The sequence below is a fragment of the Podarcis vaucheri genome, assembly GCF_965113315.1.
Source record: "Podarcis vaucheri genome assembly, chromosome: 3".
NCBI classification, from domain to species: domain Eukaryota; kingdom Metazoa; phylum Chordata; class Lepidosauria; order Squamata; family Lacertidae; genus Podarcis; species Podarcis vaucheri.
This window is the reverse complement of record NC_138761.1, coordinates 42765798-42793462: the sequence shown is the minus strand read 5'-3', so window position 1 is coordinate 42793462 and position 27665 is coordinate 42765798. Positions and strand designations below refer to the sequence as shown.

Genomic DNA, 27665 nt, shown 5'->3' with positions numbered 1-27665 from the left:
ATTGACAAAGTGAGCAATTGGACTACTTTGAGCATGGAACTACATATTGTACAAATGGGGGCCAGGAGGATGAGATAAACATTTAGCTATGTCTGGTTGGTAGCTTTCTTCTGCAGACCCTCACCACCACCACCAACTGCTCTTCCTCTCAGATTAGACTCCGACTCTCAACTTGCATAGGAGATGAGAAGCTGTGCTTGGCAGAGAGATTTGCCTCAGTGGCTGCGTACCTACTTTGCATATATACCAGGTTTTATCCCTGGAACCTGCAGTTAAAAGCACCAAGTGTCTGGTTCCATATGTGGTGGTCCTGTGAAGAAGTAAAAAGGTTCTGGGGGTTGGTTTATGATGAGCTAAAAAAGATCCTAAAGTATACATTCCCCAAAAAGCCCGAGGCATTCCTTTTAGGAATGGTGGGAGAAGAAATTAAAAAAGACGACCAAACCTTTTTTCAGTACGCAACAGTATCCGCAAGGATACTGTTAGCACAGAGCTGGAGAACATCTAATATCCCAACGATCAGCGATTGGCAGAACAAACTAATTGAATACATGGATATAGCAATGATGACTCAGAAGATCAGGCAACAGAGAAATAATAAATTTATTAATGATTGGAATAAATTTCTCTCATACATGGAGTCGATTTTAGGAAATGTTAAAATCACAGTTGGTATAATATAAAAACCGCGAGGTAGGAACAACGATTAGATGAAGACACTGCTGAATATATTATTAAGTTATGGCTCACGACGTGGTGGTGGGAAGTCAAATAATGTAATGGATCTGTATAAGGTTTGAGTGTCTAAGTAGCAAGGAACTTAAATTTGGTTTTGTATATTTCTTTTTCTTTATATTTTTTTTGTCTTTGTTTTTATGGATGATGTATATATGTTTTTTTTTAACTGTCGGAATATAATAAAGGTGTTTTTTTTTTTAAAAAAAAGCACCAAGTGTCTGGTATTTTGTCTGACGCTTGGAAGGTAATGCTAAAAAGATGGGACAAAGGTCAGATTCACCAAAAGGCAGCTTTATATGTTTTAAGGAAATTGTGTACAGTTTTATGATGAAAGTAAGGTGATGCAATTGGGTTTTATTACAAGTTCTGCACAGTGAGCCCTTTCTCTGTGGTATGAGTCTAGCTTTGCAGGTTGTCTTTTATGCTTGTATTCTTTCATTTACCTGATGGATGGGGACTCTAAACCACAATTCAGTTAAGTAAAATTACACAAGTAAAGATTAAGATGTGTTTTTAGTCTATCCCTATCCTTGTACATTAGGCAGGTGATGCATGCACAAAACTCTTCTGGTGACTGGAGGGAAGAAGGGAATATTTTTTGGTGATTTAATGATCACAAGTCAATAAGCAGATTGTACAGCTGCCTTTTCCTCTATTCAGTGTATGAAATATTAAAAGGGAAAAAAACTGTTAATGCAAGTTCTGAAGAAAAATGCAGTTCACCATTCCTGTGTAGCAGGAAGGGACTGTGGGTGTAGTAGGCATTTATGACATGCTTGCAGTGTAATGCACACTGTAAACTGTATGTCAAGCTCTTGAGTGATTTATAAGAACCCCACAGTATTGTCTAGAGGTGTTGGGTGCCTTTGCAGGTTGCGGGTTGGAGAGAGAGAATAGCTTGCAACAATTATGCATTGTTATTCAGTGCTTTTATTCACACATTTCTGTTAGGATATACCACAAACCAGCAGTAGTATTCACTCTTATACCTTTATTGCAGGTTGAAACTCTGAGTGTAGCTCTCAGCCTACTATTGTCAAAGGTGCTTCTCAGCCAAAGGACTGCACACGGCAGATAGTTAACTTTATTGTCCAAGATAGCACTTACAATTGCTTCTACAGCTCTGGATACCTACATTCACCAATCTAGTGTCTACTCAGCTATTCCCAGATTGGCACTCTTTTAGTGGAAAACATGGAAGAGAAATCGAGGTGGTGTGGGTTTGGCTTTACACAGCCAACCCTTCCTATGAGTCCTTGCAGGTGTACTCCTGTCCTTGAGTGTGGCCCACATGGGGCTTGATTGCCCAGATTAGGATCCACGCCTGGTTGAGGCAGGTACAAATAGTGCAGGGCAACGTGGTTGAGTAGGAAGAGGATGATGGACCAAACACTGCTGAGGCTTCCCACGGTTGGATCTGGTCTTGTATGTCGGTGAAGGTCTGGTGGGGGGAATTGTTCTTTGGGGGGTTATTCCTTTCGGGTTATTTCTCATTGTAAGAAGGTTTACTGTTTGAGGGTTGTTGGTTTTTTTCTGTTTGAGGAAGTTTTCCTATTTTGTTCAAATAAAAAAAAACCCTTTGCCTCATATAAAGGTAAAGGTACCCCTGCCCGTTCGGGCCAGTCTTGACAGACTCTAGGGTTGTGCACTCATCTCACTCTATAGGCCGGGAGCCAGCGCTGTCCGAAGACACTTCTGGGTCACGTGTTTACCTTCCCGCTGGTAAGCGGTCCCTATCTACTTGCACCTGGGGGTTTTTTCGAACTGCTAGGTTGGCAGGCGCTGGGACCGAGCGACGGGAGCGCACCCCGCCACGGGGATTCGAACCGCCGACCTTTCGATTGGCAAGTCCTAGGCGCTGAGGCTTTAACCCACAGCGCCACCCGCATATATATTTGCCTCATATACTGACTACTAAAGATCCTGTAAAGAACCTGTAGTTAATTGGCAACATCTCCATGGAGCAGTTACAGCAACAGGGGCCTACTCCCCCTCAACTGGTTTATGTACCTGATAGGCTGAGCACATGCAGCCGGAGATTACGCCTACATGGAAACTTTCTGTGCTCATCCCTTTTCAGTCCCCTCTTGGTCCTGGGAGGCAGTGATGCAGGAGAAGATAGGGAAGCACCTGGTCCTTCACTTGCCTGACCTGCCTCTTCCTCCTCTTCTTCTGATCCATCCTTTGCTCCTCCCTCCAGCTCTGAAGTTATAAAGATAATCTTTCATACCAAAGCTTGGAGTGATTATTTATTTATTTTTTTATTTTTTTTATTGTATGTGAGGCTTCCTTACCTTAATAAAGAATACCCTTCTTCATTCAACTTTGTTTATATCATCTTTGCCTTCCCCCTCCCCTAAATTAATGGTCTTCAGCTGGATCACACTAGTAGCTCTACTTTCTTTTTGCACTGTTTCATGTATGATAAGGTGTGCGCATAAAAGATTGAGGAGTACACGGGAAATTTAAATTCCAAAGAACACTCTAACTGATCTTATGGTGGTTATACTTGAACAGAATAATACAGTGCAAATGTAGAATTACAATTTACTAGGCAATTCCATTGTGTCACCTGTGGCTTCAGTCAACATGGTTTTTTTTTTTTTGTTTGTTTTTTTGCTGTATATGTTAATCAGCTTACCAGTACCAGGATGTTTTACCATGAATAGAGCCTTGTTAATTGATCACTGTTACTATTTTGGTTTCAGGTATACCTTTCCTTCATCTCCATGTGTACAAATGTTTGACAACTCAGGATTACACTTCATGCATCTGATGAAGTGTACAGTGATCCTTGAAAACCTATGCCTTAATAAATTTGCTGGTCTTTAAGGTGCCCCAAGACTTGATTAATTTTATTAAAAACTGCTCCTTAAATTATATTTTTATTTGTACATTAAGAAATACACCATGTGTGTAATACTAGATTGATACATGCAAGACTTACCACTTTCATTTTGCTGATTTGTGTTAGATCATAATTATACACATGCCCCAGTGTCCATCTCCACCCAAAGTATTGTTTCACATTCCCTATCTTCTGGGTGTTCAAAACTTGTTTGTATATCTGCAGAGACAATTAGTGGAGGAGAGTGATGCTTGGTGTGAGCCTACCAAGGTGGTGGTAGTATTGCTGTGATTCCCTAGATGAGAATACAGTGGTGCCCCGCAAGACGAATGCCTCGCAAGACGGAAAACCCGCTAGACGAAAGGGTTTTCCGTTTTTGAGCTGCTTCGCAAGACGAATTTCCCTATGGGCTTGCTTCGCAAGACGAAAACGTCTTGCGAGTGTTCCGCTTTTTTTCCGCTCCCCCCCTCTTTTCTAAGCCGCTAATAGCCTTTTAGCCGCTAAGCCTTTAATAGCCGCTAATCCGCTTATAGCGCTAAGCCGCTAAGCCGCTAGTAGGGTTGCTTCGCAAGACGAAAAAAACGCTAGACGAAGAGACTCACGAAACAGATTATTTTCGTCTTGCGAGGCACCACTGTATATACACTATTGTAATGTTGGTGAATCAATCCAGAATAAGTAGCAGGCTACTTACATTTACTAGTGTGTACTTAGGTGGTACTTAGGTAAGTGATCCATAAGTTTTGACCAGGATGAAACTAGACTCATTGTCACCCAGGTGAAAGACCCAGTTTGACACCCACCCACCCCTGCATGGGGTATAAATAAATTATTATTATTATTATTATTATTATTATTAGTGCACACACAGACACAGAGGCTGGGAGCCTCAGTGGCACCCCTCTGAAGGCTCCACCCAGGGCCAAAAACCCAGCTCGTGCCCCCCCCAGCTACAACTGAGTGTTGAGTGTGCTGCTTGAGTTTTTTTTTAATTCTCTCGCCATTTCTTCACTCCTGTTTTCCAGTTGTCATTATTAAAGCTTTTTTATTTGTGTAGCTTCCTTTTTTCCAAGGTAATTCTAAAAATATTTTAAGTTGTTCTTCTACTTGAAGCTGAAACTTCCTGAAGTTTGTGTTGCTCAACTAAGTAGTACTATTCAATATAATTGATACTACATTGTGGGTGAAGTTTTAACAATTCCCAGTTCAGACACATTTCTAAGGCAGGAATTGTGGTTTGTTTCTCTTGCACACTAGTGAAGCAAAGCTGGCACAACTGATGCATGACATCAGTGTATCTCATAAAAACAAGCTGATAGCACATACTTTAATGGCTGTAAGGCCTGTGAATTCAGAATTTGAAATATACGTCCAGATAAGTAATGATAACATTTTTGGTTGGGTTGTGCACATATTTTTTTCTTTTAAACACTATGTTGTTTAGTTTCTCTTGCGCCTGTGTGTTTTTGGATCCACGCTCTGCCTTGATGGTTACTACTGAATTATTTTAGTAATAAATTTCACATAAATGAATTGCTTTCTTGCAATTGTTTGTAATAACCCCCTCTATCTCTTATGTGAAATATTTATGAATCTCCTATAATTGGATATTTTTAACTTAAAACAAAGTAAATCATGATTGTGTTCCCTTCCTCATCTTCTGTCAACCTGTGCAACCCAGTGACTGCCTCCTTGTGCCTGCCCTCAGAACAGCTTTTGAATTTGTCCTGATAGATGATTGAAACGCAGTACCTTCCACATAGGTGGAGAATTGACAGAGACCTTTCTCAGAACCTTTTGTAAGTGATGAAGAAATTGACAGTTCTGCTGTTTCCCATATAATGGTGAATATGAGAGCACCACAGTCAATATTCTACCTACTCCCAGTTTACATATTCTTGTCTTACTTGCAAAATGGTATGAAGTCTTAACTCTGAAGAGAGAATGGGGGAGCTGCTTTAGTTTCTTATATACCTAATCTTCAGTTCTGACAGTTGGATTAAATATGGCGCTAATAGCAGGTTTATGCTATTATTCAGTGATAAAGTGTCAGTTTGTGACATGTATTCTTCCCATCTCATCTTTTGTAGTTATATTGGGTTTGTAATGTTTGTCTCTTATCTTACATTGATCTCTCTCTGCTGCTGGTATTTTTGGCTGATATGAGTAAAAGTGGGCAAGATTAAGGTTTCTTCCTCTCCTGGATAAATTAAAATCCCACCCCCACTTGTAGTGTACCAATGCAGCATTGACTAAGAATTGACCAGGCTGCTACATTCTCATTCTGGTTGCTCCTTTTCTACTTCCCCCTATACCTGTATTTATACCCTATCGTATGGAAATCAGAAAACTGAATCATGTTTCCTGGAATGCAGGTGATACCATTCAGTTTTGCTACACAACTGGCTTTGTGCACTTTTCCTGAAAGTATAGACAGTGGTTTTCTGAGTCATTGATATTGATATTGCTAATGTGCAGTACCCCTGGAAATCTGCCACACTGAGCAGTTAGCTGTCTTACATCACCAGGTGGGATTGTGCTGCTTAGAAACTTTGGTTTGTCAAAGATCATCATGAAAATTAATAAAATTAGTTTAACCTGACATAATTATGAGTGTTCAACATGTGGCAGGGTGGGGTTAGGGCTCAAAAAGATATCAAATTCCTAGGTAAATATTAGATGTTGACTTCTAGGAATCTCTTATGCTCTTCTTGCAGTGGTCTCCAAACTTTTTTCAAAGAGGGCCAGATTTGACGAAGTGAAGGGCCATGGGGGCCGACCAAAGGGCTGACCAAAGTTGTTGACCTTTTTTTTAGGGTTGGAGCTGTTGAGGTTTTTTAGGATTTTACCCCAGGAAATAAACTGCCACAGGGGCTGGATTAGGCCCCCGAAACGGACTGTGGAGATGCCTGGCTTAGAGGGTCTGCCTTATTCTCTTTGTAGCTTGTTTGGGAGGGGCTAGGATAGAAATTCTCATTCTTTCATTCTCTCATTCTCACTTCTTTCCTCTGAAGTAAGCATACATGCTTCCCAGTTGTCTTTCTTTGTCCTCAACAACCACTACATGAGGTTTAGATTAAGCTGGGAGTGACTGCCCAACTTCATCTAGTGAGCTTCATAGATAAGCAGGGATTTGAACATAGGAGTGTATGGTCTAAATTCATCATTTAGTATTATAGGATAAGAGAGCCCTTCTAATGGATCAGTAACTGGTTAAAGAGCAGAATCCTGAGAGGAATAAATGAACAGTTTTACAATGGGAAGGATACAAGATGTTGGGTCTGCCAAGTCAGTATTGGCACATGTACCTTGTTCATAGATGACCTGGAGTTAGGAGTGAGAAGTGAGGTAGTCAAGTTTTCTGATGACAGCAAGTCATCAAAAATGTAACTATAAAAGTGTAAAGTGATATGTATTGGGGCAGAAAATCCTAAATCTGCATATATGTTAATGTGATCTGAACTTGTAGGGTTTGACCACGAAAACCATCTTGAGATTGTTTTTGATAGCTCAGTGAAAATGTTGATCCAGTGTGTGGAGCTGCAAGAAAGGCAAAGTCCTTGTTCCTGGATCATTAAGAAAGGATTGAAAATAAAACTGCCAATATTACAATGCTGTTATATAAACCTATATAAAATAATCTGCCAGTTTGTCATGTATGTTGTGTAACACCTCAATCCTGTCCCTAAAAATCCAGAGCATTTTTTTAAAAAGTCCAGATACGATTTGAAGATTATGTAAAAGTTCAGTGTAGTTCTTTTTTATCTCAAACCAGTTCATCCATGTGGGATGTTATACATATTGTGTGTCCAAGATAATCTCTCTTTAAAATCTAATTAACTATCCTTTTGATATCCTGAAAATCCTTTTGGGTATTTTGCATTCCTGTAGGGATGCCTGTCTGGCTGACTGCTTCAGCTGGGTAATCATTTTTCTTGTTTATCCCTAATCCTTTTAATATTTCCTTCCTGCTCATGTGTATAACTGTACAGTACTTCCATTGTTTGGCATCTATTTCAATGACAACTGTAAGGGACTGCCAAGTGGAAGAAAGGTGTTTTGTGTTTTAGTGTGGATTTAACAAGGGATATAAAATAAAAAGAACAACTGTTTTCAGCACAGTGACCACAAAGAATACCAGGCATAATTTGAGTTGAACTCTTTGCATGTCCGACAGTGCAATCCTATACATGTTTACTTAAGTGTAAGTGCTACTATGTTCAATGAGACTTGCTTCCAAGGAAGCATGCCTAGGATTGTATTCTGAGTAAGACAAATTACATAATAAAAGAGTTATGTCAACAAATCTTGCTTTGTTTTGAAATAACTGTTTTTCAACTCTCCCATGGATGTTCTCATGCCTTATTTGTTTAGTTTTCAGGCATTAGAGGAGGAAAACATTCAAAAGAATAATTTCACTTAGATAAGATTATATAGAAGCATAATCAGAAACACTGAAAAACAACATTGCTTTAGCTGAATTAGACTTCTGTGCAAAACTTCATCAGTTTTGAAAGAATAAAACTTGATTTTGTGTTTGGTTATAGAGAATAAAAGGTAATATATGTTATAAAATAGTGGTAATTTTTAAATACTGTATTTTATGTATGTTAGCATTTCAGAATTGGTCCAAAAGCTTTATTGATACGGGGACAATATCTTTAGTAGGCCAAACAAATGGTCACAAAATAGTATGCCACATACAAGCTTTCAAGTTTCACAGAATTTTTCATTAGGCTAGATAGTAAAAAATACAGAAATGAAAGTTTCAAGCCATCCATGTCTTCGTCTGACAAGTGTTTTAAGATGGAGTCTGGGAAAAGATAGCAGGCATTTAAAAAGGGCCTTTTAGGTGCTTTGCATAATTCAGGTTGTACCTGGGCTTGGAGAAACACATGATGACTGATTCCCCCCTCTCTGCAAATACAACAATCAACTGCAAATACAGTTTTATTTCCATCCTTTAAGTGAAATATCCGTTCCTCGGACTAGGTGGAGTAACTATGCACCATGTCAGTTACATTGCTATTGTAAACTTGCTTGAAATCAGTAGCTAGTGTGCATTTTCTGAAACAGTGACTTGTATATATAAATTATCCCTGAATTATTATTTGGGTAGTAGTTTATGCACATTGATCAGCTGGTTTACTTGCCTTTTCCAGAAGAGCTATGACTTGCCCTCTTCCAGAAGAGTTCAAAGTTGTAATATTACGCTTCTTGGGTGACTAGTTATTTGTGCAAGTGATTTGGCTATTGATTTTGGGAATCAACTAAATCAACAAACATCTCTAGAGTCAACTAATTCATAATGGGAAGCACATGTCCTCTGGTAGCTTTACACATTCATTCATCCTGTAGTCCCAAACATACTTAATCTGGAAGTCCTGTTGAACTTGATAAATCTTTTTTTCTAGATGTAGACATAAATATGGCACTGGTATGTAGAGAGATTTCTCGCCTGTCCAGTTTTGTAGTCTTCAGATATGGTTGCAATAGATTAATAGCTTTGTAGCATTGAATGTCAGGGTCAATGTCCCTGGTTTAAAAAAAATATGTAAAAAATCATAACTTCTTTTTTTGGTAGCCCTGGGATAAATTTGTAGGCATGCTAGCTCCTCCTGAGGAAGTAGAGCCTATCAATTTTTAGCCGGAAGATAAACAGTCGAACAGATGTTATACTATTGTTCAGATACACAGACTTAAAGATGTTTAACACTGAGCTTTACTCAAATGCAAGTAGGGCTAGAATGGGGTAGGGGTATAAGGAAGGGCCTTAACCATGGGTAGGCAAACCAAGGCCCAGGGGCTGGATCTGGCCCAATCGGCTTCTAAATCCAGCCCGCGGATGGTCCGGGAATCATCATGCTTTTACATGAGTAGAATGTGTCCTTTTATTTAAAATGCATCTCTGGGTTATTTGTGGGGCATAGGAATTCATTCATCTCCCCCCCCCATGCAGTCCGGCCCCCCACAAGGTCTGAGGGACAGTGGGCTGACTCTGTGCTGGAAAAGTTTGCCGACCTTTGGCCTTAACTAATAACTGACATACCAGGCAGAAACCAAAATGCAACAACAAGAGTAAATAATTGGGATAGAAGGGTTTGGATTTTAGAAAGGGATTGGTCAGGATTTTTTTTAAAAAAATTATTATTTCACTATAAACAAAATGGTCAGTTATATCTTGCACATAAGACCCAACAAAGAGCACGTGGATGACACATCCAAAATATTGACTTAGAACATTGAGATAGCAAAAGTTTTGATGAAATATAAAACATAAAAATAAAAACAGCCTAAAGCATCCATTCAGCAATGGTATGGGAGTCCTTCAAATAACTGAGCTTTTCTAGAACAGGTAAGTGGTAGTGGTTTTCCTATCGCGGAATGGTATTGGGGTTAAGTTGACAATAGCTTTTCTTATTGTCTGTATATGAATAACAAAATACAACCACCACTCCATAGCTCTTCAGTGTTGTCCTTCCTAGCAGAGTCAACCTGATTTCTCCTCCAGAAGATTAGGTGTGCTTTATCTTCTGCAGCAAAGAAACCAGAACCTTTTGGTGCCTTAAAGACTAACACATTTATTAGAGGAAGCATTTGAGAAAAAGGGCATCAGTTCATGAAAGCATATGCTGTAATGAACTTGCAACTTCAACTTGCAAAAGAACACTGAAATAACTTCTAATATGTTGATTCAGGGGCAGAGAACTATGGTCCTCTTGTTGTTGCTGAGGTCAAACTTGCATCATCCCAGACAATCAACTGTGCTGGCTGGAACTGATGGGAGTTAGAGTCTGAACACTGGGAAGGCCACAAATTTCTGACGCTTGCATTAAGGAAACGTTCCCTCCAAAAGTGTTGTGATTGTAGAGCCCTGGTCGAAAGCTACAGCTTTCAGTCACAAAAGATGCCACCCTCCCCCTGCCTGGCATTTCCCTTTTATGGGTAGCTTGAGAAATTTACCACTTTTGGCCAGAAAGAAAAAGAGACCTAAAACAGGATTGAAATTCTGTGAGCAGCCCACTGAACTTCAGAGAAGACCTGTTTTTCTTTAGAGTGAATACCTCCCAGATCAATCCAGTTCATTATTAGGTTACATCCAAAGTGGGTGCACACTCCTGCTATGCCCCACCCACAAATGGAATTCACTGCATCTCAGCATCTCATCTCCCCAATGTTCTTCCCCTCCAAAACTATAAAAGCCCCAAATTCCTTTCATCATAGGGAAGGCACTCATGGCATTTAAATCATTTTGGTTTTCCCTTTTTTGTATATTTCTGGTTCAGTGAGTTTCTTTTTGAGCACACAGTGTTGATTTAAAAAAATAACAACAACCACTCTGGCTACTGCTATCTGTAAGCTCAGACTTTTTAATGCTGTCACTGTTTTACTGATCCAGCTTTTAAGTGCATGTTCCAAATTCAGCCCTATAGGAGGGAGGAAAAGAATGGAATCCTACAGGAAGGATCCTATAGAAAATGCCCAGATCTTGTAGTATTGCACTGAAATACTTCTTCAGAACTGTTCTTAAGCTATTTCTATGTTACCCTACAAATCCAGAATTAGGGCGAATAAATTTTACAGAGATAAATGTTACTTTAGGTACACAGAAACCCTGAGCATTGGAAGATTGAGATGAGCTGGATTATTGTAAACCAATTAGAATAAACTTTTGCAAATGTCAGTTTCTGCTTTTTTGTATCTCTACTCCCTCAACCCACTACATTTTTCAAACATTTTAGATTTCTGAACCTCTGGGAGTTAAATATGTGCTTAAGGTGCTCTAACATAGAAATGAGAGAGGGGCCATTGATTTACGGTAATCCAAAATGGTGCTTCTCTACTACAAGAAGCAAGTCAAGTCAAACTGCTTTAAATTAATGATTGCAGCACAACTGACCTCAGTATATAATAATGGAATGGCCTGAAATTCAAAACCATTATATTAAATTTCAAAAGGGCAATTTATAACAAATGTGAGGATTAGACTGTTGAACAATAAAGTGGTAATGTGGGTGGTTCAGTTTATGGAAGCTTAGATAGTATTTAAACATAGAAAAAGATCTGATATCCCATGGTGTATATGGACAAGTCCAAAACTAACCCATTGTACTTAAAGAGTCAGGGTCTAAATAGGTGAGAAATCTTCTTTAAAAGAGAAGTTTTGCTCAAGAAACAATTAAGAACCTCTGCTGAATCACTTTAAAATTGTTAAACCTGGGCTCCATTTGGAGGAAGTGTGGAATATAAATTGAATAAAATAATAAATGGGTGAAGACTTTGAGGAGTGGATTGCTACAGATTTGAAAACTAACAAATACACCTGATTTAAAGGCCAGAAGCAGGCAACTAGGGCAATATTTGCAATACTTACTCACTATTCACACAGCTTATACCCTTCATTTCTGCATTCAGCGCTCAGCATCTTACACTATACAGTAAATGTAAAGTCAGCTTACACTATAAATGCATAATTAAGATTTTTAAATCACAAAAGTGACTACTGCAGAAAAAACTATCAAAGCTGAATATTTGTTGCACCATACCTAAACCACTGCATTCAGGAATATATCTGAAGAACTATGTCAGATGAAGAGGAAGAACAACTAAATTTACAAATTAGAAAGTAACAAGTTACTTGAACCCTATGGCATTCTTGGTGAAGAATTGTGAAATTGTTGATTTACTAACAATATGGATTGTGTAGTCCTACTGTAAAATTCATTGAAAATATAAAGCTTAATTTGAACATAAAAATGTAATTTGAAAAATATAATGGCCACATTGTTACATCCCATAGAATCAAAGGAGTTCTTAAGAAAAGATTTCTTCCAATCTTTGTATGCCTCTCAGTTATGCATGAAAAAGAGATCACTATGTTGTTCTGTTAAATATGTGATATATTATCTTGAAACCTGCTTACATGGAAAATTTTAAGGCAGGTAGGCAACCTAAGGCCCTTGGGCTGGATCCGGCCCAATCGCCTTCTCAATCCGGCCTGCGTATTGTCCAGGAATAAGCATGTTTTTACATGAGTAGAATGTGTTCTTTTATGTAAAATGCATCTCTGGATTATTTGTGGGGCCTGCTTGGTGTTTTTACATGAGTAGAATGTGTGCTTTTATTTAAAATGCATCTCTGGGTTATTTGTGGGGCATAGGAATTGGTTCACACACACACACACACACACACACACACACACACAAGAATATAGTCCGGCCCATCACATGGTTTGAGGGATGGTGGACGGCCCACAGCTGGAAAAAGGTTGCTGACCCCTATGTTAAGGGGTTCAGGTAGGATGGAAGGGTAGGGCAGTGTTTCAGTATTTGGGTTTCTGGTTGTTAAAGGCTTTAGTCAATAATGTCACCTTGAATTGGGCTCCTAAATGATCTGGCAACCAGTGCAACTGTTGCAAAACTGGATTCATATGTTACCTAATTGGAATCCCAGCCAGTAATCTGGCCACTGCATTTTAGACCAATTGAAGTTTCTTTCTTCAAGGGCAGCCGCACTTACGGTATGCCACAACAACCCAATTGGAAGTTACCAAAGTGGCCAAGTTACTTCTTACTGAAAAGGATCATAGCTTGAGTACCAACTGGACCTGTAAAAAGCCACTCCTAGCGTAGAGACTGTAAAGATAGGGAAGTAAATGTCAGATGGGGTTGAACAGAAATAACAATAGGAAGTACCACACATGGAGCTTCTGGGAATAAAGCAAAACAAACAGTTATTGAGGAAAGATGCTAGTGTTTGCTTATACTCATCCAGTCTGATCATCCATTAGCATTAGGTTTCTCCAGAAGGACACCAGTATAACCAGCTATACTTTTCATATACTCCAACAACAGTTTCTTGATGTGATAGCGTGAACCATACTACTGATATTTTATACCATGCATACTCTCATAGCATGTATAATCAACACAGCTCTATATGTTAGTACTGAAGAAAATGAGTGTACCCAGAAGCTATTAGAGAACAAGTCAGAGTAAGTGGACATTGTGTCCTTGACCATAAATTCATTATACCTAAGCACCTAATCCCTAAAAACTTATTTTACTTCTGTCTCCTAAACTTAAGGCTGCACCCAGTTCATTGACAAATTTGATTACATAAAAGCTTTATAAGGGCTACAAGTGGTTATCTTTTTAGGGTAATGGTTATCCAGGTGTTGGCATTCGTCTATCTCGAGACAATGAAGTGTGCTTCCGGGGATGACGTCAAGCTGCTGCATTAGCAGTACTGAAGTGACCTCTCCAGGGCAGAAGCCTGGACAAAGTTCATGGTGGTAGTTCATGGTGGTCCTGGGCTGCCCAGATGACAAGACCTCCCTCTCTGCCTCACTGATGTGGTCCAAAGGAAAGTAGAGCAATACGTCTGGCACCAGCTTGGCTGCTAGGAAGGAGTTGCTGGAAGGAGGCATACAAAGTGCCATCCAACCATCTTAGGAACTCCACTCCAGATTTGTGTAGGGTTTACTCCTCGGCCTTTTTTTCTCCCAAAGATATCCCGCAAGGCAGTGGAGGTTTAGAATCAGAGATTTCCTTCTGTTAGATGGGCTATCTTCCCAGCTTGATGAGCCCCATCTACCCCTCACTTCCCTCTACAGCATGTGCAGAAACTGCCTTCTTAATCATTGGCCCTACTATTGGTCTAGTCCTTGGGTACCCTCATCTGGTTTAGCCAGCCAGTTGAAGCCATTTCTGGGGCGTCTAGGGGCCACAGGTGAGAGCTCTACAAATGTGGAGGTTGGGAACCAAAGGTGGACAGTCTACCCCAGAAGGAACACAACATGTCCACTCCAGAGGTTATCCCTCTGATGGCACCCCCATACTTCCAATGGTTATCTATAGGATTTTAATATTTATGGTATATTGTGGCATATACAGTTTGATCACTTTTCAGCAGAGCCAGCCCACCAGTGGGGTGAGGACAAACAACTTGCTTCAAGGGGTGGAAGCACAAGAGTCAGTGCCCCATCTGCCCTACTGCCTCCAGTAACAAAGCTCTCCCTTCTCACTGGTGAGAGAGGCATTCTGGCATCTAGCATTGCCATCCATCTTCCTCATCTCTGGGGCAGAAAAGACAAGTGACAATGCTTTGAGGAGTGCCTCAGTGAGAGCCAGGGGGAGGAGTTTAGCAAGAGCCAGGTGTTCCTGCGCACAGTGCTGCTGCTCATCTCCAAGTTCAGAGAGATGGGGGAAATACAGTAACAGTGGAAGTGGGCAGTATGGCAGGGAGCAAAATATTTTCGCTTTTGCCTTAGGTGGCAAAAGGGGGTGGGCCGCCCCTGCTTTTCAGGCATGCCTAGGTTTCAGTGATTGATACCAGTGATGTCTTAGAATGGTAAATCTGCCAGGACGGTTATTATCCCCGCTCCCCTTTGTAAAGCTACCATAATCAGTGTACTTGTACCAGCATGTTTGTGTATGTGTGTACATGTGTGCCTGAGTAAAAAACTTGAATGATGAAAATGTGTGCCTGCTGTGTACTTCATGCCTATGATGAAACAAGTACTTGGCAGTAAAAGTCTTTCTTCTTTAATTTAATTTTTAAGGCAGAGCTTTCCAAACAGTGTATCTGTGTATCTGAAGAAGTGTATCTGTGTATCTGAAGAAGTGTGCATGCACACGAAAGCTTATACCAAGAACTAACTTAGTTGGTCTTTAAGGTGCAACAGGAAGGAATTTTTTTATTTTGACTATGGCAGACCAACACGGCTACCCATCTGTGTTGTGAAATGTATGTCTAAAAAGTGTGTCACCAACATGAAAAGTTTGTAAAGCTCTGCTTTAAGGTGTTATGGGCCTCTTTGTCCATCTTTCTGCTACCTGCAATGGCAGATTTTGGCAAAAACAGCTGACATCCCTTTTGGGGGAATGGACATAGCTCCATCAACACAGTTTCTAGCGATACCTCTTCTGTATGGTATGAATGTCCAAAGCTTTAAATTAACAGGACAACATATTACTGACATCCACACACTGTCTTGTTTTCAGAAGAAAAGCCTGACTGCTCCAAGGCCCGTTGTGAAGTACAGTTTTCTCCTCGCTGTCCAGAAGATTCTATTTTGATTGAAGGGTATGCGCCACCTGGTGAATGCTGCCCTCTACCTAGCCGCTGCGTGTGCAACCCTACAGGGTGCTTGAGGAAAGTTTGCCAACCAGGCTATTTGAATATATTGGTTTCTAAAGCATCAGGCAAGCCGGGGGAATGCTGTGACTTCTATGAATGTAAACCAGGTAATGTGTACCTTTACCCCCTCCCCAGCCCAATTACCTTAGTGTTTATGCATATTAACCTAGAGCTGACCATCAAAAATGAACTCCTTCATGTGTCTCTTTTCCTGTCACTGTCTCTATCACTGCACTCTCAGAGAAAATTTCACTCCGGCCAAACTCTTTCCTATCTTATAAGCTATTCAAAACAGGAACACTGGTGGAATAACATATATGCAAAGAAATGTGAGGCAGGTGCTACAAAACTGATTTCCCTGACTCCTTGTGTTATCAAGCTAGGTAATGTAATTGTTTGATAATCATATGCAAGCTTTCAGTCCAGTGGCAGTTAGTGCTCACAGATGATGATAAAACCATTTGGTGGAAAGCAGTGCATAATAAAAGCTAGACTATAACTATATTATGATCTGTGGTTTCTTTTGTCTGACAGAATAGCATCTCCTCTAGTGATTGAAAGCACAGAGATCAAGTTGACCGTTTAGAGTGCAAGATGTAGAGATAGACCATCCTGCACCTTCCCTTTCATTGGTTGTTTACTCATAGAAATAAGGAGCATTCCAAGACTGATTGAAATCAAGTCTCCTCAAGGGCAAATCCAGCTGACTTCAAAGGAACTAAATCTGTCTAGATGGTGATTGCAATACCAAAACACATCCTGGAAAACACAGCACAACCTCCTTCATTGATAAAGGATATGACACAGACAGCCCACCTCTCTGCTATGCACACACAAAAAATGGAAATTTACCATTGTGGATCACTGAAATTCTGTCCTGTCCCTTTGCTTTCTACACTGCTGCTGTCACTAATTCAGCTGTCGCAAATGAACACGGCATGCTGGCTGCATTGGTTGTGTTTCACTTGGAACAGCCAGTGGGTGTGATGGCTGGCTGCTGACTAAAAGTGGATTGGATACCTATCCATCATGAGGGAGAACTAGTAAGTTCTGCAATGCCAGTGCAGCCTCTGCAAAGCACCTAGCCTACTGTGCCAGAAATGGCTGCTCCCAAGTCTTCTGGCAACTGAGCTGCCTTTTATAAATTGTATACTGCTGGTTGGAAAATCACTTAACAGCATTCCATTTTGAAATAATAAAATTAATGTTATAATGCCTCTGTCGCCAGGATAAAATTTATGGTCACCATTTTTGGCCAGAATGGTTTGGAGCTACTCCACCTCTGAGCATGTCTTGCCTCGATGTTTTGGCATATTATATAAAAGCAACATACACTCTCTTCTTAATTCCAATGCATGTATTCCAGAAAATGGGGTTTAAAGATTGCACATATCAGTTGTACTTGCTTTGGAGTTAATATGCAAATATCAGACTTACATGTTATATTAATGCATGGAAGCAGGCATAATTACCCTCTCCACCTACTTGTTATGTGAAGGTGCTGTGAATTAAACCTTTGAGAATTTAGGTTTGGGGACTGTTGGTTGGCATATGTCCTTGTCTGCATTTGCAATCATCCAGAAGCTGGTGTTGAAGTATTATGGTTGGCGTTTAGTGACCTTTGTACCATATTATTCTATCTATCTATCTATTTATTCCTTGTACACTGCCCAATAACCAAAGTTCTTTGGGTAGTTTACAGTGAACATTAAAACCACAAGATAGAACTATATATGAAATCTAATGAATAGCAGTAGTGTAAAATATCTAAGAAATACTAAAACACTTCTAAAAAGCCTGAGAAAATGATAATGTATTCACCTGGTGACAAAAGGACTTAAGTGTAGGTGCCAGGTGAGCATCTTTGTGGAGGGTGTTCTGTAACTTAAGATGCCATCTTTGAATAGGCCCTCTGTTTAGTAGCTGTCTGCCTCACCTCATTTGGCAAGGGCACCTGGAAGAGGGTCACAGAGGATTGCTTTATTTATTCTGGGCATATATAAGTGGAAGGAGACACTCTTTCAGGTACCCTGTGAAATAATTGGACTCTTTATTGTCATTTTTTCTAAAGCAATACGAGTTCTAATCAATTTTTAAATATATTTTTCTTCCAACAGTGTTCAGCATAGACTGTAGCACAGTAGAATGTCCTCCTGTCCAGCAAGTTGCTTGCCCCTTGGATAGCTATGAAACTCAAGTCAGGCTGACAGCCGATGGATGTTGTACTCTCCCTACCAGGTTTGTTATACATTTGATACAAGACTTTAACAGTCACTGCGTTTAAGGTTTCTACTTAAGAACTCAAAGCAGTTGTGATACAAGTAGCAAAGGAGTTCTGAGCATCACTGTTGCTCTAGATGATTTTGCATAACAGCTTTTTCTCAGTTGAATTCCTATTGAAGATTTGGGAGGTATATGTTGAGCAATTGCTGTGTGAAAGTGTTCATGACTAAAATGGAATTAGTAACTGCTTTGACTTCTGAAATAAGATATATGAGAAGAATTAGTGACTAAATCTTTTCTTTAACTAAAATCCTTAGGGGGGAATTGACGTGTTTCTCATTCATGTAAAAATAAAATAGGAGTAATTTTAGCTTGCAGTTCTCATGTTTTTATTAGCCTTAACTTAGTAACTTATTTAGAAAGGCTGTACAGAAATAGCGTATTTTATAGATGGGAACAACACAAGGAGAGAACTAGATGTCCTACAGTTTTATTTCAAAACACAAGGAGAGAACTTAATGTCATGTAGCTTTTTCTTAATGTATTTGGTTATATAGAAATATAAGATTAAACTTGGGTGCATAGAGGATGACCCTGAATCTTGGGATATGATGGTACCAATAAACGCCTCCTGGTAAGAAGCTGTACATTTTTTCAGATTCAATCTTGCAACAATAATTTATGACCTAACCTCAAGTCTTGACTACAGTAACGTGGTATATATGAACTATAGGGCATTTCTGGATTCTCTAACTTGATATTGTAAGATGAAGCAGATCCTGAGAGTGTCCCAACAACTGCTCCCCAAAGGTTCCACATATCCTATCCAAATACTACCATTCCTGTCATGTGTTCAGCAACAAAGAACCATCATGTGCTGAAGATCTGGAATCTAATCCCACTGTAGATAATTCTCTGGTCCAAGAAATTACCTGATGTGGCAAGATAAAAGAGTCTAAAAACAGCACAAAATATAACAGTAAATGAGTTTAAAAATTATTCTGCTATGTAGCATTTAGGAACTAGTGACACCGGGACTGCAAAAGTCCATACCATTTCACTAGATATCTAACATTGATTGCTGTCTTGTTCTTAAACATTCTTACGTATCTTGATTTCAAACAGTATAATCATTTAGTTGTGGAAAGAGTGACAGCAGGACAGGAAATTTGTTCTCTGAAATAGTTTTAAAGCTGTCTCACAGTTTTCATGTTGCAGTAGAATTTCATATACTCCTTAATCCAGAGTAATTACTTTCATTCTTATAACTATAAGTAACAGTTTTTTGTTAACTACTGATGGTAATGCATTCAGAAATCCTAGTACAAAATGCATGCTTATCCATATCCCAAACTGATGCATAGAAAATGTTGCATTTTATGTCAGCTGACTTAAGTGGTTATTTTAATCTTCTTCCTCGTTGCATTTCTGTAAGTTTATTCCACTCTTTAATCTGCGCTTACTTGTTTTGATTATCACATTCACTTCTCTACTGCTTCTTTTTGTTAGGTTCACAATTCTTAAGTGAGCTGTGTGTTAAGCATATAATAATGATTGCTGATAGAAGTTTTTAGCTTCTTTAATAATCACTCTTGCTTCCTAGCCATTTATGAAAACAGAGGAGAAAATTATTAGTACTCAACGTCCAGAGTCTTATACATTGTGCTTCCATTTCTTCTTAGTATATATATTCATTTTATCCTTCCTTTTCTGTATAGTCCTAGCTAACCAGCTAAGTAATTAGTAGTAGTGTTAGATTTATGCTGAAAAAGCAAAAACACCGCAAAACAATTCCTCTATCATTACAGTATCTGTATAGTCACAATAATCAGGCCTAAAGGATTCTTCCATCCTGCTAACAAAAATCCTTCTGACAATTATTAAGAACAGTTGTTGTTCGTTTTATTTCTTCTGTGTGCTAGGCTTGGTGAGATGATTTACCCATGGTTACACATCCCAGCCCTACTCTCGCCAAAAAGGGGTGAGCCGTTTTGGTGACATTGCACCTCAGTGACTGCTTGATTTCAAGTAGTCTGCCAGGGTAGGTTCCAGGCTTGTTGCTCCCATCCTTCTCTCAAATGGCCGTGGGAAGAGAGAGTACACTCTGCTCTTCAGTATTCCTTAGATGCTGTAAGTGGCAGATAAGGGGAAACATTCTTTCCATAGAAAGGGGAGACAACATTTAAAAAATCCTTATTCTGCCCCTGCTAATCTATTTGTCTGTCCCATGTAGATTTAAGTTACATCTTGTAGATCACTTGGTGCTTTTGTTCTTGACTTATTTTGATAAAAAAATATTAGATTTGATTACACTTAACAAGTTAGATGTGGTTCAATTTATTTATTTTCGCAATTGAATTCCAGCCTTCATCAAAAGATCTCAGGTCAGATAACAAGATTTAAAACACACCCAAAAATGAATAAAAACACAATATACTAATTAGTTTAATCTCATCAAAATAGCTCCACTGTGCTACAGAGGTCACACATCTTATTACCCATTGGCCTGACAAAAGCTGGCACTGAAAGAATTCAAAATTACTCACAGGACTTGTGGAGAGCTTTTCAAATTTTTTATTTTCTTAAATCTAACTATATTATGGTCTGAAGGCATAGAAGACCAACACCTTGCTGAAGCTAAGCAATTCTAGATCTGCTCATTTCCTGAATAGGGGACTGTAATAATAATAGCCATGAAGGTGGGGCAGAAATGTAAGAAATTCATAAATAATATTTTCACGTGTTTTGTAAGTTAATAATAAATACAAAATGTTATTCTGTTGAATGTTCCTGTATACTTAGTGATTTGATCTTCTAAGCCCAAATACAGATTCACCCTTGTTGATTAGCAACCAATAAAAACATAGAACAAATAAAGCAGTAAACATTCCAGTTAATACAACACTGAGTAATGAAATCTGATTTGCCACCCTCCCCACTTTTGACATAACTAACTAATCTCTCTTTTTTTAAAAAAAAAAGTGCTAATTTTGTTCATTATGAGCATATTGTGAGAGAGACTATATGAAGGGATGGGTGACCATTGTTTGCCTCAAAACTATTGGGGATTTGTAGTCTTTGTGACTGCTCAAAAACCAGTGAGGGATTTTCAAAAGTTTCTATTGTAAACCATTCTGATATTTTTTATGATATAGCAATACAGGCAGTGACCATTTTGTGCGCGTTCAGTTGATGTGTGGCTGCCAAAGCATAGGTCCTTTTCGACCCAGAAGAGGACAGAACAGGGTGGAGCGGGCTTATGGACACTCCACCAATGTGCACATGGGCAAGGAATGGAATTTCTGTGAAAAACAGTTGCTGCTTTATATACATATTTTTATAAATAAAAATAAACTCTCTATGAGATATTTCTCTTGTATAAAGCAACTAGCAAATGCAAATAATAATCTTAAACACGACAGTGTGGTTAGAGATACCATCCTATGCTGTGTGGGAAGAGTTTGGGTCTCATGGCACAGATTTCTCAACCCTATCTTAATCTCAGTACAAGATACTTTAAACTGTTTGGGAGAGGGGGTTATATATTATAGGAATAGAGCAAGCACCTTTCTTCTGACCCTGAATTGGTCAGGACCCTAATAAGAATATAGTATACAGGGGTAAGTTGGGACGCTGAGTGTCAGGGATGCACACAAACTAGTTTTTCTGCATTGCTTGGGAGTTGCCCAAGCAGTTAAAAGCCCCTGTCTTATTGGAGGTAATACTGATTGATTTAGGTGATTTAGTGTTTTACTACTAAATGGGGGAGGGGGGAATCTGCTGCCATAGTTAAATTCTCTTCCCCTGTGCTGACATTTTTCAAACAGTCCCCCTCTACCCCACATATATTTTCAGTAATTTTCAGTATGTGCGTACTTAATATGGTACCCTTCAGATGTTGTTAGGCTTCAGCTCCCATCAGCCCCAACCAGCAAAGATAGTGATCAGGGATGGGGGGAGGGCCCCACATTGGTTACCCTTATCTAATATATAAGTATATGATGTTTTGTTCTTAAAGGATGATTCTATATTCTTCTTTTCTCACTTCAACTCTTCTCTGGATGGATATTTCAGGGATTAGCATTCATGATTTAAAAAATAATTTGCAGATGTCTTCAGTGCCATCTCCTCTTTAAAGAGGAGTATCTTTTGTGTATCTCAGAAACCTCCTAAGTACTCATTGTAGGTAGATTAGAATTTTGGATTGTTTGGACAGTTTATTAATATGGTTTATTAACCATATGTGTTTGAAAAGCCAATGACCAGAAAATGTCTGGGGTGGGATGTTGTTCACTTTCCATGAATGAGGCTGAAATGACTTGTGTAAGTAAACTTTAAATGTTGATGGTTGAGTTTGCGACACTGTCCTTGGGCTTCTGAAATATTTATACAGATCCTAATTACTCATGTCACCTTATGTTACATTTCCATGCCATTTCAAATTAAATATCACATCACAGAGTTAAGAGATAGTGTTAGTACTGTATAGTACAGCAGCAATATTTAAGCAGTTTCGTAGCATAGAATGCTCCTTCGTTATTATTTTGATGATTCTCCCAAAAACCCTGTGAGATATATGGTTTTTATGATCAAGAACTAAGGAATTAGTGGCTTTTCAACAGACCTACCTCTGCTTGGGATGTATGTAAGATTTGGAACACCAGTCTTCTGATCAAAGCCAAGCATTGTCCATTGGAACAAGTGTTAAATCTTGTTTACTGTGTTGTGTTTTAAATAGTCATGTTGTCTTTTATTATGTAACAGCAGAAAACCAACTTGCTATCACCAGCTGTTTCCCCCCATGTTTGTGCTTTCCCTCCCTCATATGTTGCCTCACTTATTTATGGAGCTTTCAATGCTTCGGTTTCAGGTGCGAATGTCTCTCTGGTTTATGTGGTGTTCCAAAATGCGAGGCAGGCTACATCCCCCAAATAGTGTCACGTGGAGACGGAACACCTGGCAAGTGCTGTGATGTCTTTGAATGTGTCAATGGTATGTTACGTTCTCAGTGTATTTGGACTGAACATTTTGAGGAGTTTGGTTTATGGCTAATTTAAATATGTTGTCCAATATGGGGCACAAGTAGAAACTATAAGTTTACATAGGACAATATTCCTACTAAAAACTTGTAGGGTATTAAAACTTAACCCTATTTAGTAGGGGTCTGTGCATATTGGGTATGATAGGGTACTTCTATGAATTAATTATTTTCAGAAAAAAGAAGCATATAATACAACAATACGAAAGCCATTTTAAATAGTCCACAGCCATAGATTAATTTAAAACCTCTTGAACACACTACCAGAACCTTTGACGATGACCTTGAAAGACAGGTTTTAGCCATGTACCAGAAGTCGTGCAAATATTTATTTCATTGGATTTATGCCTACCCTTCATCCCAAAAGAGGTCAGGAACTGCTGCCGCCAAGATTTTGAACTGCTGCCTACAAGATTTTGTTCCTATTTTTGATCAAAATCATTACAGAGTTTTATCTCTTGGTAAAGGTATACCATGTTCCTATTTATCGTGCTAACAGAAGGCTGTCTTAAATAAGATGATGTGCTTACTGCGTTTAGAAAATGGAAAGGAGCATTCAGATCTGCTACAATGTTTTCCGAGTCCTGGTGATGATTGCAAACCACTCAGGAAAGAGCACCCCTTCTTGGTGCCTGAGCACTTTGCAGCCATCTTCCTGGCAATCCTTTGCTCTTGCTGTTATTTGCAGTTCATGTTGTTGTTTTTTAAAGTCTGCTGCAGGTGCCATCACAGGCAACTCAGTAGATGGAGGGGGACGCATGTTTCAAGGGGTGAACCCAGCCCTCTTTACACCTCTGTGTAAATAGATTATTGACCCATTAGTTCCCAAAATATCAATAATAAACAATAAGTATCAACAAAACTACTATAAATGTTCAGAGTCTGTGCATCTCAGTATTAGATTAATTAAATAGTAGTTTAAACTTAATTAAATCTGGGACAGGTGGCAAGAACAAAAACAAATCAGTTTAAAACAAACTAAAACCATTTGAATGAAGTATTTAAGAAAGATATGAAACGAGGGTTTGGGAAACAAATATCACAATTGGAGAGAGATCTGTTGGAATGTAATGTTAAAGTGCTGTCTAAAATGTATAAGATATTATTGGATTAGGAGACAAAGGATGAGCAAGTAAAATCTTCACTAATACATTGGGCAATAGATATTGATACAAACCCAGATTTAGATGTACGTAATGCTTAGCTAAACCATGGCTTAGGGCAGTAGCAGCAGGATCAAGGGAAAGTAAAGCCGCCACAATTTTTGCTGTGAGAGCCCACATGCTTGCTCGTTCATGCTTAGCCAGGATTTGACTTAGCGTTAAGGGTGAACAGGCCTATAATCTCTAGAATTTTTGAGGTTTTCTGCCACCTCTCTTTATATTGTTACATTTCATATCTTTGAGTTCATTTTGAATGAAAAAAAATCAAAGGGACACATGCTATTTTAATTACTCTTTGAGATACTGTGTAATTATAACATGTAAACCAAGTAAACATTAATATACTTTCCCTAAGTACCAGGCAAGATGCAGGTATTCTAGTGAAGCATCTTTTGTTTACTTGATATAAAAAACACATCAAAGATCACAAACAAAATGATATGATAGAATAATAACTCTCATTGTGAGAATTATGTTACAAAAAGCACCACTGCTGAAATAATGTTTACTATACAAATAACAACTCAAACTAATAAATGTATAGTATGCTACTGGGCTATAGATCTAACAACAGTGAAGTTATGCCTTTAAAAGGCAAACTCAATTAAGGATTTTTTTTTATTCTTTCTTTCTTTCTTTTCCTGAAATTTCTGTTCATGCTATGTACCACTCTTTAATGAATGTTACTGTCCAAATATGTGTTTAAAAATCAGTATCCTTTAGGGGTTCTATATCCAAAGTCATAAAGTTATAAATATAACAGAGGTTCTTTATTTAAATTTAGATCTACTGGCTTCTGGCCAGATACAGCCCACTCACATTCCCTTCCATCCTATGCCTACTCATTGCCCCCCACCCACTGGTTACCAGTGGAAAAAGTGTGCTTCACCGGCAGCCTTGAAGTAACGGCTCCTGAAGCATCCTCAACAATCTTTTGATATAGAAGAGCCAGAGATGGGGAAGCAAGCTGAGTACCTCATAGTGGTGGTTCCTGAAACTTCACACATACATACATACACACACACACACACCTGGGTCAGAGGGAAATCCATGCTCCAAATAATGCTAAAGAGAATGAAGTGAGCATACTCTGTAGGAGACCTAGGTGCTTTGCAATTTTAGATTTTTCTCCTAGTGTTTTCTGGCAGAGAAGGAAACACTGTGAGGGGAAGAGTAGATGAGGGCAAAGTAGGGCTTGATTTCTGCTCTCAAGTTTACCTGTAATCATGTTTTCTGATCTAGAAAGCAATCTTGAAAGTCTCCCAAGTTTGTGTGGACTGGCTGCTGCTGTTCAGTGATGGTATCAATGCAGCCAGGCTGGAGCATGAGATGGCAGTGTGATCCAATCCTTGTGGGAAGGGTGGATATGATCTTAGGAGAAGGAGTGATGGTGGTGATCTTGAGAAAAAGAATGAGGGATGGTGATGATTTTGAAAGAAATTTTGTGGGAGGTTCTAGCTCATGCACTTTTGGTTCTGGCCCTCTCCAGCACTAGCATGTAGCTCTGAACAAATTACCCAAGAGGGAATGTGGGCTTTCACCCAGTGGTGGTGGTACCTGTTTTGTAAAGACAAAAGAAGTTGTCTGACGGTAATTACAGTATTATGATGACTATTTGAGCTGGCAGTGTAGCATCAGATAAAATAAAATTCATAATTGGAAGGACTGTAGCTAAGTGGTAGAGCACCTGTTTTGCATACAAAAGGTCCCTCCTTCAATCCTCAGGGAGGGAGGGACTCCTGCCTGAAACTTTGGCGAGTCACTGCCAGTCAGTGTAGACCGTAATGAGCTAGATGGACCAGTGGTCTGACTTGGTATGAGGTAACTTCCTATAGTGTTACAGAATAAAACACATTATTTATGTGGAATTTAGCAGCTACTAATTATCATAGCCGCAAAAGCAGATTTAAGATAGATTAGGTAGGACATTTAGGCAACAGATATCCCACGAGTGTGCTACATGGCTTAGTGAAGGAAAAAGAACTTCCTGCTGATAATCTTCTGAATTAAATACAAAAGTGTCATCCAGGGTTCACAGCAATCAAAAGACGCTGCAGTCACCTTTAGAAATTGTCTGCAAAGAAATGTCTGCAATTGTTTTGTTTTCTTAATATGTTCTGACTTCTAAAACGGTTGCAGTAAGATGATCTTGCTCTTAACAGACCTTAATCGCCTTTTAAAAACATTCTCTGAGTTCCAGTAACTTTCCAGATGTAGTGCAGTTTCTGTTAATTAATCCAATAGTGTACCATCAAATATTTTCTGTTTCTGTTCATTGCACTGAAATAACTCCCTTCAGTGTCAGTACAGATAGCTAAACCCTAAGAAACCCCAGGCATATATGAAAGCCAGGATAGTCCAGTGGACAGACAGAATTGCCAGACAACATAGGTATGAAACTCCTGACCCAGAGATGCTTGGACTGCTTTGATCCACCTACAGTTCCTAAGCTCCAGGTACATCTGGGATTTGCTTGAGCAGAAAGAGGCACAGGCAGCAGTGTAGTGTAGAAGTTGTAAGAAGGTGCACTGATGTTTCACTGCAAACATGGACTCTTCTGAAATCATTATGCATTATGAGACATTCTAAATTGATAGGCTGTGAGACAAAGGACTATTTGTCACACCCCAATACCCATAACATTTAGCTATATATCAGCTACCTTTCTGTTAACCGAGTGAATAGGGGTTGTGGTTTGTTTTTAATGTAATCGGAGTGATAGACTGCATGATTTGCTTGCAGAAAATGCTAGGTTCAATACTAGTCTGAAATCTAGAGAGCCATTGCCAGTCGGTGTAAGTGCCAAGTTAGACCACTGGTCTGACTCCATAATGAGAAAGCTTCATTTACTCATACAGAATCTTAGGACTCATCTATACAGCTGCAAATAAAACGTTTTAAGTGCAATATACAATGTGACAATAGATGGCGATGGTGAGCCTAATGGAAAATTCAGCATATTTTTAAAAAACGCTTTAAAAAAAGCATTTTCAGAATGTTTTTAATATGTGAGTAGATTCCACCTTAGTGTCTTCAAAGTGCTAGGTATACATTATCACAGTAGTACTTGCAACAACTCTGTGAGATCGATCCATATTATTTTTTCCTTTATTGCCAGTAAAGAAGCTAAGGCTGAAAGAGTGTGTTGCTAGTCCAAAGCCACCTTGATTGGAGACGTCTGTGTCACTGCACATTCTGTGGTTTAATGTTGTTTAATGACCATGTGCCCTTTTTAAACTGTAAATAGCAGTCATTGACTCCCCCAATTAGGATTGGACCACAACAGGGAGGGAAAGCTTAATGCTTCCCCTGGGTCAGAGTCACAACAAATTTTCATTAAGAGGGAATTTCCTGTTGGGCTAAGTGGGAGCTGCCTTCCCAATGTAAATACATTCAAAAGGGCATTTTTTTGGTCAGGGCTACAGTGCAGGCACAGGAAAAGGCTCCTCCCTCACTTCCTGATTGGGGGCGCTGGTGCTGCTATTTGCAATTGTAAAGGTATACATGCAACATT

General features: G+C 39.1%; 1 protein-coding gene across 2 annotated transcripts in view; it reads left to right on the top strand.

Annotated features, from left to right (window-relative positions):
- Window positions 1-27665, top strand: part of CRIM1 (cysteine rich transmembrane BMP regulator 1) — a 130940-nt gene that overhangs the window by 66567 nt on the left and 36708 nt on the right. For both annotated transcript variants that reach the window (XM_082215000.1, XM_082214999.1), the window contains 3 exons: window positions 15592-15834; window positions 17845-17965; window positions 22821-22942. In XM_082215000.1, the coding sequence (XP_082071126.1) occupies window positions 15592-15834; window positions 17845-17965; window positions 22821-22942 (486 nt within the window). The remainder of the gene's footprint in view (window positions 1-15591; window positions 15835-17844; window positions 17966-22820; window positions 22943-27665) is intronic.